Source organism: Candoia aspera, chromosome 8, assembly GCF_035149785.1.
Source record: "Candoia aspera isolate rCanAsp1 chromosome 8, rCanAsp1.hap2, whole genome shotgun sequence".
Classification (NCBI taxonomy): domain Eukaryota; kingdom Metazoa; phylum Chordata; class Lepidosauria; order Squamata; family Boidae; genus Candoia; species Candoia aspera.
Genome location: NC_086160.1, coordinates 77953893 through 77973180, shown reverse-complemented (window position 1 = coordinate 77973180; position 19288 = coordinate 77953893). Strand labels below are relative to the sequence as shown.

Sequence of the window (19288 nt, the reverse complement as noted above, 5' to 3'; positions counted from 1 at the left end):
CTGGACTTTACGTCAAGGGAAACCTTTACCTTTACCATTTCAGATTATTGCATCCTTCTTGTATTTTAATGTAACTGTTGTAAGCCACCTAGAATCCACTGAGGTGGTGTGTGTGTGTGTGTGTGTATGAATAGATAGATCTTTCTCCAGTTTGATGGGAAGGTCTGATGAGCACACCCTGAGGATGTAATTCAAGCCAGCAGTGCAGTCATTGCTCATGTCCATCAGCCATCTAGGCTTCCTCAACAGAATGTCGTGGCATACCTTGTGAAATGCTTTGCTGAAATCAAGATATATTATGTCTACAGCATTCCTATAATCTGTTAAGGAAGCTACTGAGATCAGGTTGGCCTGGCAAGATTTGAAATATCCATGCTGTCTTAGCACCATATTGTTTTCCAGGTGCTTATAGATGAATCGTCTTACGATTTTCAACATTTTAATGATATTTTTATTATGCACATTAAATTTGAATCTTGCAAAAATAATTGCATGTAATTGATGCCAAAACAAACAAACAAAGGCAGGACAAATAAATAAGCCTTATATCCTGGATAAGATGGTAATCTCCTTGCCTCTAGGGCTCTGACCTGATCCCCACAGATCCACTGCTGGGTAAGGTTCCCTCTTGTCACGTGCTCTTTCAAGGCACACTTAAGGAGATGCGTGAGGAGAGGACCTGCCTTCCTCCTGGCAGGTGTGAGACTACAGTGCTTAAAATTAGGCTCTTAATTGCTTGTAATGAAACTGTGTGGGATTAGCTGAAGAGAGAGCAGATTTTTTGTGAAGCTAATTTAGTCCATGTGACATTTGCTGCTAACGCACAGCAGGGGATTGGGGAACCGGCAGGCTGCAATGGGGGGTCTCCTGCCCCACCCACCCCCAAAGCAGGAAGTGGCTGAAGTCGCTGGCAGAGTTTTGAAGGGCCCGCTTCTTCCCTGATGCCCTTCAAGCTGTGGTTCCCGCCTGTTGGTAGTTCTGTTCTGTGGGTTATTCCTTCTCCAAAGAGAAGGGGTCGGATCAGGGTGGCCCTCTCTCATCAGGCCCTTTGTTTCCACTGTGGCCGACTTGTGCCCACTGGCAGGACAGGCAAAACCACCCTCCTCCCTGGGGTTGCCAGCAGTTGTCCCTTTTCCTGCCTTGCCCATGCTGCTCCTCCCTAGAGGGGCTGCCCCCCTACAACTGTGGGGAGCTTCCCTTCTACGGAGTTCCCTTATGGGAGGCCCCTCCTGCATTTGGGGGCCACAACATGCACAGAATGGCTGGCCAACAAAACGGTCCTTGCTGTGCAGTGTCTCCTTCCTCTTGGGATGGCACTTTCCAAGCCAGAGCTATGTAGGAAAGCTCTGCTTTACAGCACAGAAGAGTCGGCATGATGTTGCTGGAAGAATATCGCTGGTGAGGGTCGAGGTTGCAGAACAAGGCAGTGAATCTCCTCCTCTGGTGCTTTGCAAACGATGAACAGCCCTCCCAACTGGATCAAAGGGAAGCAGAAATGGCAGAGGGCAGTTCCTTGTTCCTTTTCCATAGATTTATCAGCAGCGTCTGAGGTGGGAAGGGCATTGTTTGTGGCAGAGACCGAACCCGCTGTCACTTGCTCATTTCTGATTCAGTGAGAAAGAAATTCCCAAAGCCACCGGCTGATGATCTTTGTGCTCCTCCTGTCTTTTTTTTTATTTTTCTAATATAGAATCACCAAAAGTCGCCTTTCCTTTGAGGCAAAAGAACAGTTGATGGTTTTATGAAATCCCGTCCCATTTCATATGCCCAGCCTCAGCTGATAGGACCTCAAGCTGGGTCTCAGTACGCCTGTTGATGAGCTCTCTGCTGTTGTGGGAATGGGGGTGTGCTTCTCTCCCCAGCTGAGGGCAAATGAATGGGGTGGGTCAGTGAGTGCCCTCTTTGGCCATCGGTGCAGCGCAGGACTGACCGTTGATCCGATACCCTGGGGCAGCCGTCTTCCCAATGCCCTCTGGGCACAGCTTCAGTTGTTGGGCCGGTAGTAGGGAGAACCAGGTTCAAGTCCTCTGCAGCCACTGAAGCCCCCTTGGTGGTTCGGGGCCAGCCTTCTCTCTCAGCCCCATGCACCGCACAGGAGTGCTATTGCGGGGGGGGGGGGGGTTGGAGGAGGAATGCTACGACTTTCACCTGGAGGACAGGTGAGACAGAAGCCTGGCCATCCCTCTGTCCGTCTTCTGTTACAAAGGCTGGCAGCCAGGGAGCAGCAGCAATGGAAGGAAGGGGACCAAGGAAGTGGACAGGCCGGGCCAGGCTCATTCCTGTTTTGCTGCTCCCTGGACCAGGTCTCAAGATTGGGGGGGGGGGGGCTGCTCCTCCTGGCCGTGTGAGTCTCTGCTTGCGCCCAGGCCACCGTGCAGAGAGCTCTCCTTGCTTGGGCCCCCCGTCTTCCCCGGGTTCCCTCAGAGCAGGCTTTCCTCTCAGCCCAGGAGAACAAGGGTGAAAAGATGCCCACGAGCATCTCAGGCAAGAATTGATGTTTTGTGCTTGTCTGGGGCATTTCTCCCAGGAAACAAGATGGGCTTTGGCCAAGGTTGTTATTCTAATGCCGAGATTTCTTCCCAAGAGAAAATAGAACACAAGACCATTCACTGATGTATTTTCTGAGTCTTCATTCAGAGGAGCAGAGTGTTCCACATAGACGGGCTGCAGAGAAGCGCCGGTGTTAGGCAATTTGGGGGTCCAAAAACATTCTCATAATGAGGAGAAATGGTCCCCGGAATGCCAAGCAGAGCATTCTGGCTTGGTTGTCTTTTTCACATGAAATTGGGTCATTTCCTTGGCTGCTTGGTAACCATTCACTTGCCTGGCTCTGGGGATGGCATGACTGGCACTAGAAGGAGGTTAGTTCTTGAACTGGGAGGGAGTCCGCTTTCCTTCTCTAGATCTCGGATCACCCGGCCACGCTCTGCCTCGTGATGTTATTCCGTTGCTCCCTGGTTGAATGCATTTGCACAGCTGGATGTGACCTGCCTTAGGGACCCTTGCTGCAGTTCAGGATGCTGACTTTGGCTGAGCTTTGGGTAAAGTCCAGCTTACGAGGTGGTGTAGGGACCCCCCTTGTCACGTGTGCAGCGGTCCGGCATTGGATGCTGCCCTTCCCTGGGTCTGCCAGATTTCTCCATTCCTCCCCACTGTCTCCCACCACACTGCCTTCGTCTCCTGCTGTTTGTCAGGCTTTTGGTAGGGATGGGCTGTTTCCCCAGCCTGGTCTCCCGCATGGTCCTTCGGCTACAGTTCCACCATCCTCAGCTGGGTCCTAGTCCCAAGAAATCTGTAGGATGCCCTGCTGAGGAAGGTAGTCCGATGAGACACTACACACGCTCCTAGTAGTAGTAACTTTTAGCAGCAATCACTTTACGCAGTCTAGTTCTGTTCACAGACAGCTGCATGCACTCCCTCTGTAGATAGAATAGCCATCAAGATCTCCGCCCGCCTGGTGCTTCAGCCATTCCTCTGCTCTCCTGCTATGGCTGCCCTGCTAGATCTCTGCTTGAGGTACAGCATCTTGATTTGAAGTACGGAGGAGAGGGTATGCCTTAATTTGTTCCTCCTTCCTGTTGGGAAGATCCCATGGCCTGGAAGATTTCTGTAGGTCTGGGGTGATTTAGGGTATGTGCCTTCTGTTTCCTGAAAGACAAATGTATTTAAGGACTGAAGGACACTTCTTGAAGATTTGTCCAGGAGCTTGTATTGGCCCAACAGTCTAACTGAGCTTTCCTGGCTCAGTTAGATTCTGGATTTTTAGGGTTCTGCTTGCTTCCTCTGGTCAGCTGTGGTTCTGTGTTTCTCTTCAGCCATTTGAAGAATTACAGGAGTGCCCTGGCTGGACTGTCTGTTTCCAGGCAATGCTGAAACATCTCTTTGTTCAGCAGAACAGGACGGGAGGGGCAGCTTTGGGGCCATGAAAGAAAGGGGGATGTTGATGTGGACTGCCTTTTACATGGAAGGGGATCTCCTCCAAGGGGTTCTGAAATCTGGCCACTCCCAGAAGGATGCCGCCAGGATCTGCACATCTGACGGTTGAGTGACCTGAGCAAGGGGCAGAGGTCTGCAAAAAGAAGTGGCCCTTTAGACAACCCATCAATAATTTATGGCTGGCCATGGCCAGCTGGTTGGTCTTTCTAGCAAGACAGACCCGGCTTCCTTGAAAAAAGAGAAGTTCAGGAAATGCCTTGCTGAGCTCTGGGCCATGGGTCAATGGCTTCAAGCCTTGCCAGAAGTCGCTTGGTGCCCCCTCTCCCCCAAGGGTCAGGCCTCTTATGCAGTGGGCACCCCTGCTCCACCTGCAGCCCTTGGAGCCAAGCAGAGCCCCCGGCCTCCCCTCTCTTGTGACCTGCCAGCCGAGAACATTGCCCAGAAGCTGGGACTCCAAGAGACAACTTCTCATGGGAAGCCCAGAGATCTCAGCCATCAGGGCCTTTTGCACATCCCGCGATCCTGCCTCGCATTTTCAGGATGTCTTTCCTTCACCAAGGACAGTGATGATGCTTGTTGTCTCTTTGCAGAGTCGTCTCAAGGAAGCAGTCCAGTTGCTGGAAGATTACAAACATGGGTCTCTGCCACCAGGAACCACCAACAAAGAGGTGATTGGAGTTAATTAATCTTGACCATTTCCTGTATGACAGCTACAGGCCTACCGGTGTAGTTTCGGGCCAGATGTTAGGTAGCCATGCTTACATGGGGCCAGGTGTTCATCAGCCACGCCCCTTTCTGCCCTGTGTCCCAGTAGCCCCTGCCCCTGCCACACTGCCACGGAGCGGTCACCGGCGGTCTCTTCTCAAGAGTGGCAGGGGTGTGAGGTTTGGGGAGTACTGCAAAGGAGGATGCTGCCTTTGTGGGAAGGATGCTCTCTTGGTAGATCAAAAAGGCTTGGGTTGGTGGGGCCCAAAGCAAGGCTCTCCATTAGGGAATGCTCCCAGCAGAGCCACCAAATATTTGCCAGGTGTTTTTCGAGTATTTCCATTTGATGTTCATTGATCCTGGGCTTGAGTGTTTGATATTTTAAATTCCATATTTGGCATTATTTAATAGTTGACATGCAGTGGCATTTAATGTTTTGGCAGTGTTTGACAGCTGATGAGATTCCATATTTCACAGATGCCAAAATCAAAGCAATCAAAAGATGCCAAGAGATCTAAAGCACTTGAGTTCTGAATTCTGGAATAGAGATTTCAGATTCAGAATCTGATTGGCAGATGCAGAATTCTGGAACATTTGAGATTCTGCCAAGTTTTGCTTTGCTCTGACCTGTCCCCTCCAGGGTCAGCCCCCTCATGTCCTGGGGGCTTGTGGGGCAGGACAGCTTTTCCCCAAGTCTGGCAGGTGGATATGGAGGAAGTCCTACCCAGCATTCCTCCTGTGGAAAATAGAGGGAACTAGAGAGTTGTGTCCAGGCATGTGAGCCAACTTGGCACAGACAAAGCCCCACAGAGTGATCCTTCTTGTATAGTTGTTGGGGAACACAATTGTTTATCTGTGCAGTTCCTGCATTCTGAGTCCTGGCCTCATTTCTGGAGCTGATGTTACATTGTCTTTGTGAATGTCCACCCTGGCTAGTTTTTCCCCATCTGGCCTCTTTGAGCATTGGATGGCAGTTACCGAGCTGTAACCCACACATCTGGAGTGTGCCAGTCTGGAGATCCAAGGGTTACAGAGGATTTTGGAGGGAGGGCACAAAATACTCTTTATGCTCATGTGAGAATGTCTAAGGCCCCTCCCTCTGCAAGGAGCACCTTCTTCCGTCTTGGAGGGAGCAAATTGCAGGAAGGTTCTGGCAAACCCTCCCTGGGATTCAGATTCCAGCAGGATTAAAAATGAATTCCAAAATCTCCCCCAAATAAAACACAGTAAGAGTCAGTATGTGGAATCCAAAACAATTAATTTTCCATTTAGATCCTGTGGAATTTGGTGCCACCTTGGTGAGTCCTCAGGATGGCAGTTCAGCATTGCATTGAATCTGGGGGCTGCCCTGGTAGCCCTTGGTCCCTTCTGTATCTCTCCACCAGAGGTTCCAGCCCTCCACTGAGAAGTCCAAAACGTCCTTGCTCCCTCCAGAGATTCTGTCCTCGGCCTGCCACCTCGTGTGCTTGGAACTACTTGCACAACAGCTGTGTGGTGCACATCCCTCTTCCTTCCTTCAGAGCTGTTTCTCTGCATGACGTCTCCGTACCTTCCTTGGTGAGGGATAATTGATGTCCTTTGCTTTTCTCACATGTGGCCGACAAGCCTAGGCTCAGAAGTTAAACAGGGTCAGGCCTGGTTAGTAGTTGGACGGGAGACCACCAGGAACTGCTAGAGCTGTCAGCTGGCCTGGGAAGTTGAGGACATGGCAAGAAGCCACCCCAGGAATCAAGAGTGGTTCCAAGGAGGTTTCACCATACATCCATAATATTAATAAAAATAGTAATGTATGATCTACCCAGGGAACAGGTTAAAGCTTCAGAGGAGGGGTGCTGTTTTGGGAGAAGAAGGCAACAGGGACCGTCATTCCCACAAATAGTCACTGCCACCAGAACAATTCATCTGATGTGTGGAAAAGATTGTGTCCCCAAATGCGTTCACAAAGCTACCATGAAGTGTATTTGGCTCCTTGGAACATTAGCTCCTGATGTTGGTTTGGTTTGTTCCCATCTGGTGGTGGCCTCTCAGTGCCTAAATGCCAGGTGGATTAGACCTTGGCAGCGGAGAAGGCATTTTGGAGTCTCTTCTTTATTTTTGATTTCCCAACCAGAGCAGGACAAGTGATGCTCATTGACAGCCTCTCCCAAGGACCTGTGCATACTGTGCATGGCTTTAATACATGAGTTAGGAATTGGCAAGAGCTGTGCTAGGTGGGAATGGAGACTTGTCTAACCCCTCATCCTCCTTTTATTGGTGGCCAACCAGACGCCCCTCCCCAGAAGCTCATGAAGTAGGCGAGAATGTGTGCCCTCCCCTTTGACACCAGTACTAGTCTCTTGAGATGTGTGAAGAGTCTAGAAGTAAAGTGTGCCAGCCAAAGTACCACCTGCTCTCTTTGCAAAGATGTTCCACCCGGATGCTCTGCATGATTGTGTTGAGAATCCCAACCTTCTCTGGACTGATCCATCTTCCACTTTCCCCTACTCTGAGTTATAAACTTTTCATATTTATTTTTTATTAAGAATTTTGATTATAATAGTAGGATCTAATACAAACTAAATTTAAAGAAAGAAAAGAGAATAGAAAGAAGTAAAAAGTGCAAGAGAAAAGAAAAAAGGAAAGAGAAAATAATATAATAAAGAAAGAGAAAAGAAATATATAAAGAAGTGACTTCCAGCCTTCATCACAAGTATAAACAAATTTGGTGACTCTTCACCCCCTCTAAGGCTACAACCAATGATCTCTTCATCCCATATCCCATCCTTCATCTGTAGGCAAATCCATAAAACATCATCTTTTCAGTCCTGGTGTCAGCAGAAAACATGTAAAGGGTTGCCCACAGTAACAATATATTTTGTTTTAACCTTGATCAAATAACCCAACTTTATATTCCTTCCTTTTACTTTTAAAAGTCTGAACCTTTAGTTCATTCAAATATCATTGTAGGATTTGATTTATCTTCATTTCTCCTTTGTCCCATTGCACAGAGTTCTTCAAGGCTTTAACAAGTCTCTTTTGTAAATCCAGTAGGAAAAAATGATCCAGGTCACTTTCTTGGTTTGTCATTTGTATTTCGTTTTTAAATTTTAAAACCTCGGCCAGTTTCTTTTGTAGATTCAGTGAAACATCCCTTTCTAAATCATTCTCTTGGCCTGTCAGTTGTAAATCCACTTTTGATAGCATCTCTATCTTGTCAAATAAAATTTGTTCTACATCTGTCATTTCTTCAATAACATCTTTTGGACATAGTCTATCCACAGAAACAGGCATCATTACTGACACTGTTGATACTGTGGCTATTTTCTGATTCCATTTTTCAAAAGTTTCCTTCAGTATTTTTATTGTTATAACATTTTGTAACATTTTACAGGCTTGTAAATCTTTCCTCTACCTAAAAACTTTAGTCCAGTCTAGTGTCCAGTTTTTGAAATCATGAAATTGCTTATTTTGTTTTGTCTTGTAAAAACCAAAACAAAACCTATTTCCCAAGAGAAGCTGTTTGTTCTTTATAATTAATTCCAAAATCTTATTGTAAATGTTTCAATATTCCAGCTTTATCTGGATCCTTAGTCTGTTTATAGCTTTCTAAGATCAAAATCTTATTTAGTTTTTTGCTGTTTATTTCAGAATCGTTAAATTCTTAAGCTTATGATTAAAATTTTCTTTCATCCAGGATTGAAGGTAGACTTACCCGGCGTTTTCAAACTTGCCAGTCCAAAGGTCTCTAATAGCTTAGAAGTAGTTAATGAGCAATTTCCGAAAGTGATTGGAAAGTGAGGTTAGCGAACTTGGTGTCCTTTAAAAGTCCCCACCGGTGTTGTGAGCAAGATGGCTGATCCCGTCATCTCCCGGTGCTCAAACCCACAGAAACCCGCTGTCCTGCGGTCTCCCTGTGAGGAGCAGCCATCCGGAGCACATGTGGGTGATCTTCTGTCCACTCCTTATCAGGAGAGGTTCTGAGAAACCAGTCTGCTCACCAGTTCCTTGGTCTTTGCAACGTTCATCGGCTTTGCTTTCGCAGCCTTCAGCTTGCCATACCTGCCCCAGAAGTCCCTGCCCTGAGTTATAAACTCAGATTGCCATGATTTTTCTGGTTGCTTGAGAAGGTTTAAGATCTAAGATCAGGGTCTAAGATAAGGGGCTTGAGTCCTGTCATCTCTTCTGATCCCTCTTTCTTCATGTGGGCTTGCTGGCTGAGATTAGCCAAAATTCCCAGAAAGGAGCAGTTGTGATTTTTATGGCTGAACATGGGGCATTCTTCTGATTTGATCGTTGTTCCCATGTTCTCCTGAAGTCTCCTGGCATGAGATGCTACAGATGAGCTGCTCTCCTGATTGCTGCACTGAGTTCTTCCTGCAGGCATCAGATGGAGATTCATCTGGGCCAGGTACTAGCTCTTCCATGTTGCTCCTTGCTTTAGATCCTGTTTCAGCTGTTGCTGAGAATACTTGGGGCTGGCTCTTAACCTGACAGCCCTTGGCTTGAGTATATGGTGGAACAGTCCTTGACATAGACCAGTTGTGGTTTGAAGTTGCAGGACCAGGTACCATGATTGGCCTTGTGCATTTATTCTTTTTCTACACTGCAAAAACAAATGTAAAAACACCACAAGCAGCCCAGCAACAAGCCATGAGTGTCCAGGGAACAGCTTGCCTTGGAAGGGTGTTACCCATTCTTCTGCTGAAGGTTGCTAATCATGTTCCTCCTTGTGTTCTGCTGAGGATGGGAGCAGGCTGTGCGTGGCGGCGGCCAAGGTTTCTCCGCAATGTGTGGGCTGTCCCTGGAAGGATGACGCCAGCACTGCCTGGGCTGTCTTCATGGCTGGGATGCAACTTCTGAGTGCTAATGGTCAATTCCAGACATCATGCTGATGTCTCTGCTTAATACAGTAGGCAGGAAACAATACCCTGTATTGGCTGAACAAAACAAGTGATAAGCTGAGCAGAAAATTTAAAAACTGGGCCTAATGCGGGTAAGAGCAACTGATAGAAACAAAAAATCAAAAATCAAGCAGCATGCCCACTCCCGTGGCTCCGGGTGTATCACGTGGCCTCTGCTCCCTGCATTAGGATGGGAAGAAGATGTCCTGGAGTAGGGCAGCACCTAAATCTAATCAAAGTGAATATTCGTAGCTCAGGATTGAACTGTGGAGTCCTGGGTGCTCCCTGAGCCTGGTTGTTTTCTTACAGACTTTTCATGGCCAGACTAGGCAACATCTTCAGTGCGAAGAGGGAGAGGGCCTTGCTCTCTGCTTATGTACTGTGGCTTGGGCTGCTTGTGTTGGTGGGGGTCAACACAAGCAGGGCAAGCCACTGTAGATAAACTGAGAGCAAGGCCCTCTCCCTGTTCACACTGAAGATGTTGCCTAGTCTGGCCATGAAATCTGCAGGAAAACAATCAGGCTCAGGGAGCACCAAGAACTCAGCCTAAATCTAAGTAAATAAGTAAAGAAAATGATTTAGACTGTACTGTCCTCTGTAGCCCGTTAAAGGGAGTCTCAGGAATTAGCAAGCTCTAACTTACCATCCTGGGATGTCCAGATGGGGAGTGAGCTCCTGGGGACCAATGCCTGTTGCAAACTGAAAGATTTTGAAGGAAAGAATAGAAGAGGCCCTTTGCTCAACAGATTTGTCAGATCACCACGGATGACTTCATTAACCAAGACCTCAAACACAGTTGACCTCAAGAGAAGTTGAGAACTGTTCTCTCTCAAGTGCGACTGTGCTGGCTCATTGTGGCAGGGGGCATGTGTACGTGTGTACAAGTTCCTGGGACGGATGAGCGAAGAATGTTGGGAGTGTGTGCCTGGAGTATACATTCCCAGCAGGGTCACCCAAGGCGTGAAGGTCATCCCAGCTACCCAGCTAAAGCCAGCAGGCGCCTATATTGGGCAGCAGTGATAGAGGCAGATGCCGGAGGCAGATGATCAGTTTAGTGACAATGGCAAAGGGATCAATTCATACTGGGTGGGAGAAGACAATGGTAAACCACTCCTGTATTTTTACCAAGAAACCACATGGATAGAAAATATAAAACAACTGACGATGTAGTGCAGGATGATGGGCCCCTGAGGTCCAGTGGCACTCAACATGCTACTGAGGAAGCGCTGAGGATCTTTCGGAGCACTAATGGTGTTTATGAGGTGGGTAGATTAAAGCCTTCGGGACATGTAGTTGCTGATGTTGCCATGCAGGAAAAGAAAATCCAATGCTGAAAAGACAGAATTACAGTGGAACGTGGAAAGTAAGAAGCATGAACACAGGAAAGCTCAACACAGTGGAAGATGAAATGACCTCAGATTGACATCTTAGGCATCAGCGAATTGAGATGGACTGCAATTGAACACTCTGAGTCAGAAAATCATGCTGTTTACCACTCAGAACATGAAAAACAAAGAAGAAATGGTGTAGCTATCATAGTCAAGAAGGATGTGACAGACAATAATTGGCTACAACGCAGTCAGTGACTAAATAATATCAATTAGACTTTGTGAACCATCCTTTAATGCTATGATCCTTCAAGTTTATGCTTCAACCAGCGATGCAGAGGAAGAGGAGGTTGATGAGTTTAGGGTCAAGTTCAATCTGAAATTGACAGAACATGCAAGCAAGATGTGCTGCTTGTGGTTGGAGGCAGGGCTGCCAAAGTTGGAAATACCCAGGAGGAAATGTCGTTGAACCAGCTGGGCTAGGAAACAGAAACGAAGCAGGAGAATGGCTTATCAAGTTCCGCCAGTCCAATGATTTCTTCATTGCTCGCCCAGTCTTCAAACAGCGCCTATGTCCACGGGCATCGCTAGATGGAGCACACAGAAATCACGCTGCCTGTAACAGTGTCAGCGAGGAGGTGGAGGAGCCTGGTTAGAGCAGCAAAGGCGTGGCCGGGTGCTGGCTGTGGGACGGATCACGAACTGCTCATGGGCAAGCTCCGAGTCAGCCAACCAGTTCCCATGGGTATGGTCTTGAGCTCACACCTACCGTTTTCGAGGAAAACGGCAGGAATCACCAGTCCTGATTCTCTCTGATAGGGAACTGGAGAAGCTGTGGAATGAAATAAAAGAAGTTGCAATGGACGAATGTGAGAAGAAGCTCCCAAAGACCAAGAAAGAGAAAGAAGCAAAGAGTGGAAGTTGCCAGGAGGAGAAGCCAAAGATGTCAGGGAGGAATTGAAAATTGCAGCGAGGGGCTGTTGGGGGAGACTCGAAGCAGCCGTACAACACCACCTCTGAAGACACAAAAGATGGAAAGCGGTACAGGAAAGCCTTCCGAAAGGTCTCCAGACTCCGAAGGGGGCCCCAACCTCAGAGTGGTGTGTTAAGGGACCCCAGCGGACAGGCAGTAACCGATGCAGGGAAGGTCAAACCAAGATGGAAGGCGTATACTGAAGGGCTACCGCTATTCCCTGCCTGCAGGAACCTCCAGTGCTAGGAGATGAAGTTACACCAGCACTCCAGTCGTTGCCATGTGGGAAGGCTACATGAACCGATGGAATAAGCAAGAGAGATGGCAAGCAACAGAAGAAGGATCAGTGAAGGGTCTGGCCAAACTATGCCTGCAGACCTGAAGAATGACTCAGTGGCCAAAAGAGTGGAAGAGGTCAAGCTGCGTTCCAAAACCAAAAAAAGGAGACTTGACAGAGTGTGCCAACTGTGGTACGATATATTTCATTTCACATGCCAGCAAAATAATGCCTCGGATCGTCCAACACAGATTAGAGCCCTACATGGAAAAGGAGGTGCCAGATGTTCAAGATAGCATTAGAGAAGGCCACGGAACATGAGACTTTATTGCTGATGCACGCTGGACCGTTGAAAAGGTCAAGGCCTCTGATCGTGTTGATCATGTCACACTGTGGAGTGTGCTTAGAAAATGGGAATCCTACAAGATCTCATGGCCCTCATGTGGAACCCAAACACAAACCAGGAAGCCACTGTCAGGACAGAACATGGCAAAACTGACTGGGTCCAGGCTGGCAGAGATAAAGCTGTATACTTTCTCCTCATTTATTCAGCCTATATGTTGAATATATATATTAAGGGAAGCTGGACTGGAAGAAGCTGAATGTGGTTTTAAAATTGGAGGAAGAAACATCAATCACCTGCACTGTGCTGATGACACTACCCTGACAGCTGAAAATGCAAAGGGTCTGCAAGCCCTAGTACGAACAGTCAAAGGGCACAGTGAAAAAATGGGACTAAAATTAAATATGAAGTAATGGCAACAGGTTCAGCAAGCAGCCTTAGAACTGACAATGGAGATATAGAAGTGGTGGAGAGCTTCTGCCTTTTAGGACTGACTGTCAACGGTAAAGGATCGAGCAGGCAAGAAATATACCCCAGACTGCCACCTGGTAAAGTAGCAACAAAGGCCTTGAAAAACAATATTCAAATGTTATGATGCGACTCTACCTACAAAGATCAGAATCATGCTAGCAATTATTTTCCCTGTGGTGTTCTATGGAAGTGAGAGTTGGACTTTGAAGAAGCAGGATGGAAAGAGTATTGATGCTTTTGAACTTTGGTGTCGGAGAAGACTCTTAAGAAGGCCATGGGTACCAAGAAAAGAAACAAATGATAATTGAACACATCAATCCAGAGTTCTCACTTGAGGCACAAATGGCCACGCTCAAATTATCATATTTTGAACACATGATGCAAAGACCCAGCTCCTTTGAGAAGTCAGTGCTGGGAAAGGTGGAAAGAAGAAGTGAATGTCCAACAGCCAAGTGGATGGACTTTTTCCCCCTTAATCTGATTTTCAAAACTTAAACAGGTGCTTATTTTGTAAAATCAAGTTAAAAACTTAGCTTTTTTGGGCAGAGGGGGTCCATTATCATTATCATTATTATAGATTCACAGTCAAAGACTGGTGAAAACTTAATAATTCAAGTCCTAACCAAGTGCCTAAGAATTATTAAGGTAGCATCTGAGGATATAAGCAGTTCCAAGCAGGGTTTTTTTTTTGTCAAAATTATTATTAAATTTATAAAATGTTATAGAATTAGGGTGTTCAGGTCAGGAATTCAATATTTCCTGATATCGAGGGAGTCCTTTAGGTATTGCTCCAGGGGCTCCAATCACACTGATTGGTGTAACAGCAGATTTCTTTTTCCATAAGTGTTCAACTTTGATCTGCAAGTCCTGGTATTTTGTATTTTTTCGGATTGCTTTTCCTCAATCCTAGCATCACTCAGTATAGCAACACCAAGGAACCAGACTTTCTTCCTTTCAGTGACTATGTCATTATTATTATTATTATTATTATTATTATTATTATTATTATTATTATTTTCAGATTATAGGTCCAAAATAAATTTCAGGGCTGAGAGAGAATGGTTTAAAGAATGCTGATTACTGATATTTTGAACATGTCACTCCCTGCACCTTTGGAAAATTAGTGGTAAAGAACCTTCCACCACAATTTCTTCAGCTGCTAAGCTAAGTTTTCATAGCTGGCAACTGTTTGGCTATTCACTGAACACTAAGCAGTCATCCAGGAATTGGTAAATCAGGAAAATGCATATTTTAGTTTGGTGGGACTGAAGATTATATTGCTCATATTTTAAAAAACTGTTACAGATAACATTTTAAAGAGTTTTGAGAACAACCTTCAGCTAGGAACTGAAAATATAAAATCTAACATTCAGTCATCTAACATTTTAACATTTAATAAAATGTGCTACTGCGTTTGTGCATGTGATTTACTTATCATTCAAAATAAGCTGTTATATTTGTGATTAGCTGCAATTAATTATTATGTCCTAAATTAATACAAGCTTTCTAAACAATGACAGTGACAAGCATGAACACATTTTAGTGATCAGATTTTCACCTTTGTTTAAGAAATATGTGAAAAAGTATAAATAGCAAAATTAATTTAAATGAATGACATCCTGAATTTCTTTTGGAGATTTTTTAAATAAACACTACCCTTGATTTTACCCATCCACCCTCCTCAGCAGCGCTCCCTGGTTTGGGAGCTAGTCCGTCTGTTCTGTTCTGGATAAATGTAAGTGTTTGAAAAGCAAATGTCTGATTAAGTGAAGTAACATAACTGTTCCGATCAAATGTTAAAAGAAAATGTTGAGTATTTGAACTGATGTTAAACCAGTAAAAATGAAAGTTTGTCTTTCGTGAAACCCAAGTAAGGCTAATGTGGGGACATCCGGAGTATCGGTAAACCGCACAGAGTGCCACATTGGTGGGGTGCAAGCAACGAGCATTATGCTGGCCTGCAAGGCGTCCTCCAGTTCAGAGATCCTAAGCGGCATAGAATAGCATGAGTGTAAGGATTGCCTACCCTAACAGACTCAGACTCACAAGCAGGAACTTAATGATATCTGATTTATTAAAGAATAGTATGCAAATACAGAGAAAGCTGAGAATGAGCAAAAGCACGCCAAATACAAACTAAAAACCCTCGGCACAAACGTAATCCCTCCCCTCGCCCTGCCGTTGCAAACTCCCCCCCCCCCAGGTGCTGGTAACCGTTTCTGCTGATGTCCTGGGAAAGGAACCTTGAACACACGAGATAACCCAAACACATTCCAATCCGGCTGCAAACAGATAACAATCTCACGAGATGGAATCCTCCTCCCCTCCCAACCGAAACACGCATCAGCCAAATGACATGCAAAACGTTAAGATGCAGCGGTAACATTGGAACGATGAACATGATAATGGGTTTAGAGTGGGTTTAGAGTAAAACCAGGCTTTGGTTGTACTTGGGACAAACTGGCCAAAATGTGGCCAAACTGACCACTGCCAATATTAGCGGGGATGGCTGCCTATGGCTGACTAACCCTTGTGCCCTCATCCACATCTTCTCTAGCTTAGAAAAGTATTCTGTGAAAAGGTGGTGGAGGTCAAGATCCATGGGTGATGAACGTGGTATCTGCAAGACTGTGACCTGGAATGTGAGAGCAGTGATCGGGAAAGAGATCAAACAAGTACATGAAATGAGAGATGAGAGAGAGAGAGAGAGGAAGGAGGGAGGGAGGGAGGGAGGGAGGGAGGGTATCTGTGAAAGCAAGGGAAAGAATGTAATAGATACAACAAAGAGGTCTTATCTGATAGAATGGAGTTGATGAATACAGGCAGGGGAGTGAGGTAGAGGTTTAATTATGAACAAAAAGGCCACAATATATGTCAGAAACGGCGATAAGGTCTGCTTGTTTCAGATAGCAATTTAAACGTTGTAAGAGACCTGCATTAGTCTGTGGGGGCAATAAGCCAGGAGGAGCCTGGTAGCACTTTTTCAGCTCCCTTGTCTTTCCTGATGCACACTTTCCATTCCTGTTGTTGGAAGAGCAGCCTATTTTCTGACACTTCTTTTCCAGGATTCGTACGTCCTCTTCCTGCAACCGGTCTACTTTCACACCTTTCCTTTCCTTCTGGAATATCCATTCTTCCCCAAGATTCCTTCTTGATACCCCCAAACACCGGCCTGCCTCATATCCAGCATCTCTCGCCATCCCCATATCCTTCACTGATTCTCTGCCTTTCTTCATAAACAACCAGACCCACCACGCTTTTGAACTCCTGTGCATTCCTTTGCCCTGGGTACAAATGAAGAGGCGGAGGCAGAGATGGAAGGAGCTGTGGTTGGCAAAAGCTTCTGCCTTTGCCTCAAATGTGTTTGTCAAAAAGGGGGCTACCAGACTCCTGATTATTTGCAACCATGGACTAAGACGGCTCTCCTCCTTTGAGTCCAGGGCTCCTTGAGAAACTTACCCACTCCCCAGGGGAGGCGTAGAGGGCCCCTCTTCCACCTCCCCCAAATGCTGGCAGCTGATTCCCCCCTACCCCGCCCACCAAACGTTCTTTTCCAAGCAATTCTCCCCAGATCTGGTTCCCTTTCCTCTCCTGACTTAATTAACATTGGAAAGAACCTTTTCTCACCTGCAGATGCCCCCTGCAGTCCACACAATTGTGTGAGAAGCCCCCCCCCAGGAGATAGTTTGGGATCTGCTCCCTTTAGTGACCTGCAGCTGAATAATTCCTTGCTGCCTAAAGCTTCTCTAACTTCCGACGGGGATGTTGTGAGCACTAATTAATTAACAGTGGTAAAGTGTTATTTAAGTGCTCTGAATTTTTATTACCTTGACACTTCCAGAACTTGACTCTGCTGTTGCTTTTGCTGTTTTATGTCTGTGTAAATCCACTAGTTCCAGCAGAGCTCCTCTTTGGCATAGTTTGGTGTGATTAAGAGGAAGATTGAGCCTTTGATTTGCACAGCTGGAGGGTAGGCAGGCGCCTCGCTGGTTTTCCCACCCCAGCTATTCAAGTCCTGATGTCTCTCGAGTCAGCCACACACCTCAGGTCCAATCGGGCGGAATTGCTTGATTAGCTTGGGTGCTAAAAAGTATTTTGGAAGCCAATTTAAACACAGTCTAATACACCAAGAGTGAACCTGGCTGAACCCAGCAGGGTTTGCTCATTGTGAGAGGACTTTTGGGAAGAGGCTGCAGCTTGGCTGACCGGAAGGAGGAGACTGCCCCAGAGCTTTGCAGGGGGGAGAGGGTCATTCAGAGGGTCCCTCCTGCTGGCCATCTCTTGCCCTTAGGAAGTCAGTGACGGGCCAGCAGGATGCCTGCTAAGCCTTGCCCAGCCTGGTGCCTCCAGGTAGGCCGTCAATGACCATGCTGGCTGGGATGACAGGAGTTGGTCCAACATGTTAGGAGGACACCAGGTTGGGGAGGGCTTGTCAACCAGCTGAGAATGGTGTAAGATGAACTGCAATTCCACTAAGTTTTGTAGTCATGGTCAGAAACGGTTCCCTTGATCTGGGCACTTGTGCATGGAAACCATAACACAGAAGAGCTTACTGGGAAGCTGAAAATGATGGATATTCCCTACGGCTTCCTTGTTTACCTTCTCAGACGCTGAACCACAAAAATGCTACTCCAGTTTGGATCCTTGGGTTTTTAATGAGACTCTCACACGGAAATCCTGTTTATGTTAGGCTTACATTATAACAAGGGCCTGGGAGGGAAGAATGAGCCCCTTTCTTGCCCCAAGAGGGAGGCAAAGTTGCAACTGCCCCATCTAGTCAGTGGCAACACACGTGGACACCACTGCAAGCATCTCTCTGGCTCCTGCTGCAAGGCAGGGTTAGTTAAGCCCCTCCTCCCCTGTTGTGGGTTTTGGGGTGAGGCAGGGGTCACCCCTTTCACTTGCCCAGAGCTCCTCCCTTAGCCTCCTCGCAGCCAGAACCCGGGAACGGTGAATTCGTTTGATGTGATCTCCTTGTCCCTATGCAAAGGCCCACCTTTTGCCTAAGGGTCACTCCTGTTGCAACCTGGCTGCATATTTTAATCAGCAACCTTAACAATGTCTTTTGTTTTTCCAGCTTTGGAGAGCACAGAAAATAAAACAGGTAACCTGCTCAGAGTCCCTCTTTGATGACGGGTGGTGGCCGCCTCCTTCGCCCTCATCTTTCAGCTGCCGGTGCTTCTCCTGAAGCTGCCCGTGGCCCTGACGGAAAAAGCAGAGCTCCCCTGTGGCAGCCTGGGTCTGTGCGCAGTGCTCCGATCTCGGTCCCGACGTAGCCACCGTGGACACTGCGGAAGGGAGCAAGCATTTTCTCCCAGGGAGGGAAACCTTTCTTCTCTGTTTGCTGTCAGCCTCTCTGCGGCACGAGGACTTGGAAGGCAGTGGCTCCGTGTCAGACGCAGGCCGGGGCTGCCTGGGAGCAGCTCTGCCTTTGGGGGCCCAAGCCGTTCCGGAGCCTGGGTTGGGATCGGGGTGGGATTTGGAGTTTAGACACCCACCCAGATGCACAGCATTCCCAGTAAGCATTGGACAGCAGGAAGTACGCCACCAGGAGCTGTTGGGCCCATGGCCAGATTTTGTTCTCCTCTAACTCCACCCCCAGTTAGCTTTACTTCAGCCTGGATGGCTGAGGAGGAGGGGGGCTGGCTTTGATCTCCCCCCCTGCTGAGCCAAGAAGCAGATTTCCAAGGTAGCTGCCCCCACTTCCACTGCATTTCCTTCTTTTGCAGGCCATCATCCACCCGGACACGAACGAGACCATTTTCATGCCTTTCCGAATGTCAGGTATGGCCCTGTGGAGATCTGCCGCGGTTCAGACACTCGTCTTTCCCAAACCTTGGTGGCTTCTCTGTGCTGTCGGTGCTCCGTCCAGCCGTTCCCACGCTCCCCCCCCCAGCTCAACTGCAGAAACGCTTTCCTTCCTCCGTTTCAGTGGGAAAGGCCATAGCAGGCTCAGACCGGCCACCAAAGCTGAGGGCCCCTTCCCCTTCCTTGCCCGTTGGGGGCAAGGCGCCGCCATTCCATTGTAAACTACCAAGAGACCTCTGTGGGTAAAGAGGACGAGGATGGTCAGGTGTGGTGGGCTTCCCTTGGCTGGCGGAAGTTGTTCGGCCAGAGAGAGCCATCTGCCCAGAACGCTTGAAATCGGGTTCCTGCCCCCCCGAGCGCAGGGCTGGACTCGGTGGCCGCAGGAGTCCCTTCCAGCTCCAGGATTCGCCTCAGATCATCACCTTCAGGTGACCTGGGTTGGTTGCAGGTTAACAAGCACACGTGAGATTCCTCCACTCAGGAGTCGTGTTTCTGTGAATTCATCCTCTGCCACTGGGTTCCCCCACGTGAAATCCTGTCATGGGAGAAAGTAAAGTGGACAGACGC

At 47.4% G+C, this 19288-nt stretch overlaps 1 protein-coding gene across 1 annotated transcript in view; it reads left to right on the top strand.

Moving 5' to 3' along the window:
• The window catches only part of SFXN5 (sideroflexin 5), a 78190-nt gene that overhangs the window by 18190 nt on the left and 40712 nt on the right, over positions 1–19288 (top strand). The window contains exons 3-5 of the mRNA XM_063309693.1: positions 4527–4604; positions 17991–18017; positions 18643–18697. Of these exons, the coding sequence (XP_063165763.1) occupies positions 4527–4604; positions 17991–18017; positions 18643–18697 (160 nt within the window). The remainder of the gene's footprint in view (positions 1–4526; positions 4605–17990; positions 18018–18642; positions 18698–19288) is intronic.